The sequence below is a fragment of the Conger conger genome, chromosome 12, assembly GCF_963514075.1.
Source record: "Conger conger chromosome 12, fConCon1.1, whole genome shotgun sequence".
In the NCBI taxonomy this organism is placed as follows: Eukaryota; Metazoa; Chordata; class Actinopteri; order Anguilliformes; family Congridae; genus Conger; species Conger conger.
Genome location: NC_083771.1, coordinates 8,856,051 through 8,862,014, shown reverse-complemented (window position 1 = coordinate 8,862,014; position 5,964 = coordinate 8,856,051). Strand labels below are relative to the sequence as shown.

At 41.2% G+C, this 5,964-nt stretch overlaps 1 protein-coding gene across 1 annotated transcript; it reads left to right on the top strand.

Annotated features, from left to right (window-relative positions):
* The first annotated feature begins 4,530 nt into the window (after positions 1-4,530).
* Positions 4,531-5,433, top strand: LOC133141485 (proteinase-activated receptor 3-like). The gene has a single exon (XM_061262056.1). The coding sequence runs from the start codon at positions 4,531-4,533 to the stop codon at positions 5,431-5,433; it is 903 nt and encodes a 300-aa protein (XP_061118040.1).
* Positions 5,434-5,964: the final 531 nt, after the last annotated feature.

The window sequence follows — 5,964 nt, the reverse complement described above, 5'->3', positions numbered from 1 at the left end:
GGTAAAAAGTCCTTCTTTTTTACAAAGAAAGGGACCTGGTAAAAAGTCCTTCTTTTTTATTAACTGGCTGTTACTAGCACACGCCATGTGGTGCACAGGCAGTGTACTGGATTTAGCGCTCCCTGAGCTGCAGGTCTGCAGGCACGGGCGGCTCTGTACACAGGTGTGTCAGGACGGCTCAGGCAACAACCACCATGGGGGACAGAGGCTGATCTCACAGCTGTGTCAATGGACTGTAGTCCAAGGAGACCGATTTATTTTAACCTTTACTTAGCCACAAATTCCCATGAGATGGAATCTATTTTTCGAGGGAGACCAGAAGTAAAATACAATTTGTGTACTTTTTCCACAGACATGCATAAACTGTTCAAACCTGGGCTAACCACAAAACAGAACTACCAGCGGTCCCAGCAAAAAAAAAACAAAAAAAAAAAAACAAAAAAAAAAAACCCAAAACAAATGGGAACTTGTCTACTCAGTCAGATGCTTGACACCAGTGATAATTGAATTGGTGGAGAACGATTCATACAGATCATTTAGTGGCACCTGCCTCTGTGTACAGGTGTGCTTAAAGCTACAGTACCAGGTGACAGAGTGAGTGCAGCAGAATAAAGAAAGGAACAGGGGGGTTAGAGTCTCAGTTAGGCTACACACTGCTTCCACTCTCCTTATTTCCTCTTCTGTAAAATATGACCCACTACTGCTGTAAATAACAATAAAATACCACCTTTAGCTCTGAATTTCTGAGTGGTTTTTGCTTGACTGAACTTTTTCTTCCTGGATTCACTTACTCAGTCAACTGTCAGAATTGTCACCTACGGTATGACAAAGAAACAAATGTTTAGATTAAAATACACCGTCCAGAGTGTCATTTTTACAGACTACTGCCCTGCTATTGAGCTAGGTCCTATCTGGATAAAGAGACAAACATCTGCAATTCTACAACCTCAGTCATCGCTTCCCTGCATAGAGAAAGTTCATGCACCCCTGTCCAGCCACCTGTGTGTGGCACAGCACATGACAGAATGATTCCTAGTCCCAGGACGCTCAGTTCTATATAGCTAATTGTCTTTATATGGCTTAATACAGCCCTCTCAGTGTACACTCTCAGAATACACGGTTCAAAAAGGTGCCTCTAGGGCAACCCCCCTCTAGGTCAGAGGTTATTTTTTGGCCAAAATGGTTTAATCTGGGACCTTTCACACTTTTCACACCAATCATGGAGGGTTCCAGAACAGACCTCATAGGGCTCCTCTTTGGAAACAAGATTAAAAACCTTTTTTATGAAAGTAGTTGGCCATTCAGGCTTCAATTGGTTTATGAGCTGTACTTGCACTCTGGCTGCTAATGCACTTGCATTTAAATATGCTATAAACTATATAAAGCCTTCACGAGAAACACTATGGCTGTGTTACACTATGACTTCTATGTACTGTCTAATAAACATACTAAACATACTCTGCCCCCAAATTACCATGTGTACACAAGATGAGAAAGCAGTTAAGTAGGCAAAAATGGCTCTCAGTGTAGTATACTTAAAATCCCAGATTATTCTGAGGCTTCACTGAGTGAAAAGTCAGTGAGCATACTGTTCAGTCCAGTAAGTGAACCATACTTTTTAGGTCTCACAGAGAGAAAGAGACGGAGCCATCTTTGAGTCCAGTCACAGTCCAATAGATCATAGAAGAGTTTTTATTACAAGGGTAAATATTCATGACACTTCCACCGTACAGTTAGAAAATAGTATAGAGGATATGTCGGACAGTTTCGTAGACAGTTCATATTTTAATGAACCAGTAGTACTTAGCACACCCACACTCTGGAACCCTGGAAATATGTACATCGGCAGTTGTAAAGCTGATGATTTTCTGCCTGCGCAAGGGTATGCTATATTGTGGGATACTTGTATGGGTTACTAAGTTTGCAGGCCTTGCTTTTCACTGTAATTTATTGTGTAAGCCTCTCTTAGCTGTCTAATTTTGTTATTTTAACTGTGAATTATGAAACCATAATTATTTCTTCTTTTAATTGTTATTATAATTGCTATTTTTATTATGCGATTCGTTCAGACTGCCAAATACGAGTTTTTCATCCTGCTTCAGTAACATATTACGTTATTTATGAGAACACAAGTGATTGCCGGTAAAACACAGATTTTTAAATGTACTGTGTTCCAAAGATGCAGCATTTCATGGGCTTGCGTGAGCACAAAGTGTGTTGTTATTATGTCCTTATATGCTGATATGGCTTATTATTGCTTCTACAATCATTTTGCAACTCACTGACAGTGTTATAGGATATCATTCATCCAGGCCCTTTTGGCAGGAGATGGATTGAAAACATAGATATTTCACCAAAAAAGGAAACTGGCTGTTTTCCAGTGCTGCTGCTCAAAGAAAAGACTGAAATTCACAGTGTTACCCACATGTAACATGTTTCACTTTGTTACACCAAATTTCAGAAGTGTACCTGTGTACTGTTGCATCACTTGTTTACAGCAAATTTACATCAAGCACCAATGGCACATTGCATCACTGCCAATCGGTGCGAACGCTGACGGGCTGCTACGACACGCTTTCCAAAGAATACCCTCTTCTGTCAATTCACTGCTCATGGGTCAAAATGTTTTTTGAAATATGATCTGCCTTTGCCATCCAAATAAGTATTTACTTGCATTGGATATTTCAGGATTTCTTTTGTGCAAAGCGTTTGTGTTCTGTATCCATCACACTCCTCGGTAAACTGGAGGTGAGACATTGCCCCTGCTGGAAATTTGCCAAGCACCCCACCCTTTCCCCACTGTTCTGATTGGCCAGAGGCATGATCCCAGCAGTGCTGAAGTATCAGTGATGGGGTTTCCCTATATCTCTGTATTCCAGTCTCTGCTTCACTTCACACAGTCCAGACAGGGGTTCATGAAGGACTTACCTGATAGAGCACGGATAATTAAGGACAAATTGCACAATCTGCACTGGTAAGATTATTAATAATGTCCTTTTCGTAGGGGAATGTCGTCTCCCTTTTGCATGATTTGTTATTCAATTCAATGCTAAAATATGGACCATGAACTCAATTTCAATGCATTGTTCTTGATAAAAGAATCAACTACAATTCTTGCTATGGCTGTTAATACATTGAAAGTGTATTTGCGTACATAAAGTGCAATTGTACAGAATAAGCCACAGCCACATCGTAACAGTTTAAATCTATACAGGCAATTTTATTTTCTTTATTTTATTCTATAAAAGCATAACTCCTTGTAAATGGTGCCAGAACATATTGATTTTACACACTTTGCAATTCGTGTTGAATAAGGTCAGGAGAGGAGGTCACCATGGAGGCTTTAACATAAACGTAAAACACAAAAACAGTGCTGTAGAGAGACATACTGAATCATTCACTCTAATCACTGGTGAGCTTGGATTAAGCTAATTATTAAAAAAGCTTATAAGTTTCTTTGAACTTTATTTAATATTAGTTTTCAATCGACAGACATTTTCAAGTTAACTCCATTTAACATGGTATAAAGATGAAGATAATATTTTGCTTATATTAATTCAGCAGGTGCTCTTGTAGCCAGAGCAGCTTACGGCGTAGGAGAGCAGAAGTGCATTGACTGGATTCATACCTGCAATAATGCCAGACTTGGCAAACAACATTCCCAGACCAGCGAGTATAGATGGCTTACAGCGTCTATAACATTTGTTTTATAGATGATGAAAGCACAAGTTCAATTTCACAAGGCTAACCAAGTACCTCAATATAAATTTCGACACAAATTGAATCTATAACAGTCATTCAGAGAAGAAATATAAAAACATAATAAGCCGTAAAAAGTACCATAACCTGAATTTAATAATGTTGGTATTGTGAGGGGGTAGGGATGCGTTTCTGAGATTCAGACTGCAGAAGTGGGTCTCCAGTCTGAAAATGATTCTGCTGACCACTTTTGAGCAGTTTGTTCCTCCACTGTGGGGCAGTACAGACAGATACTGTGACAGGATGAAGTGCCCATGCAGGGAGGGGAGTGCCAGTCATCTGAAGGCTGTGGAACTGAGAGCTCTGGTCAGGGTATAGGGATGGAAGATTGGTACAAGGAAAAGTTAACATCAGCTGTAAGCTGAATGCGTGTAGCAGATACCGGTTTAACCTCAACCATGTTTTAACATAATTAGTCTATAATGTGTTTTCTGTGCATTATCAATTTGTTTTACCATATAAAAATTGTTCTTACCATGTTATCTTAAAGTAGAACATTTTCAAATACAGCAGTATATATTTCAGCATCCGCTATAACGCTCTCTGCAATAAATTGTTCTGATTATAAAATGTTCTGATTGGCTCAAATACATTCCAATGACTCAGAAGTAAAAAAAAAAAAAATTGCTGCAACTGTTGCCCCAAAGGTTGCCTTGTGTAGCATCACCTTTATTCCCATGTTATTGTGAATGCTTTCCGTTCTCTCTGTCTGAGCAGAAGCCTCCCAACTGGCATCCTGTTGGAGCCCCATCTTCTGCCTGCTTAACCGCCATGGAGATTATCAACTTCTACTCCTCCGACCTTGACATCCATAAGCCATCAAACATCAGCGTTGGGGGAGGTGACATTACCGTATTCGAAGGATGTAAGGACATGCCCGAGGTGTGGATCTTTTATCTGATCCTGCAGTTCATCAACATGTTCCTGGGGATCCCCGCTAACCTGATGGTACTGTGGCTCCTGCACAAGAACAAGGGGGACTCATCGAGCTCCGACATCTTCATCCTCCACCTGGCCATCCTGGATACCTTCTTCTGTCTCATCCCACCCCTGGAACTGGCCAGTATAGTCTTCCTCAGCACCACCAGCACCACCTGGTATATACTGCGCTTCTTCTACGGGCTGAAAGACTCTTCTCCGCTCTTCCTCTCCTGCATCTGCCTGGACCGCTACATGGCTGTCCTGCACCCCATCACCTTCACCGAGCTGAAGGACCGAAGCCACCGCACGGTGTGTGTTGCCGTGGTGTGGCTGGTCACCCTGGCCTATGCAGCGGTCAAATGCATGGCCAACACCCCCAACTTTGAGAAGGTCTTCATTGCCATGATGCTGGCAGCTTTTGCCATCATGCTCTTCTGCAACGTGGCCATCCTGCACGCACTCCAGCAATCAGGCCCTGGCCGTGATGAGATGCACCCTGTCAAGAAGAGGGCCTTCAAGATGGTGTTCATCATCCTGGCCCTCATCGTGTTCAACTACTTCCCTCCGGTAGCCCTGTTCCCCTTTCAGGAGTACTTCACCCTAGATGAGTTAAACTGCTATGTCTACCCTCTAGGATTTGCTTTCTTGGACTTCAGCAGCTGCATTCAGCCTGTTCTCTACCTTTCCCGGGGGATTCCCAGTGTCCCTTGCTGCCGCTCTAAAGAGGTTTTGGATCAAAAATCAGGAGAGTAGATTTGCCATTTTTATTAAGCTGCATTTAAAATGAATTAATGTTTATCATGTATTGAATCCAAATAAAGGGAAATTGACTGAAATTATAAGAGGTAACACTTATAAATGTACCAAAATCCATCAGTCTAAAAATACAAGAGCAGTAACTTCATTTCTCAAAGTCTAGCATTTCAGAAAAGAGCATTGTTCAAACCTTTCCTGGAAAGAGATGTCTATGGTTCCATTGCAGAGTAAGGAAAACGTACCAATAGCTTTGCCAAATATTGATAACTTTTTGCCCATTTTGACACACCGTTACTAGCCATGCCAGGTAAAATATGTATGAAGTTGTGTATGGTTTAGATATAATTTTTAATCAGTGAATGGGTTACAGGTTAGAGACCGGCCACCCTCACAAGGCACTGGTAATATCACCCAACTGCATGATGCTTCATGGTGAATAATTTCATTTAAATGTTTTTTTAATGGTATGATCATAGTTTCAGACCTGGAACAGACACAATCCTTTTGACCCTATACTGCACACCACTT

Bases quoted from the DNA above. Each gene is read 5' to 3' on its own strand.
- LOC133141485 (XM_061262056.1), top strand. From the start codon at position 4,531: ATGGAGATTATCAACTTCTACTCCTCCGACCTTGACATCCATAAGCCA.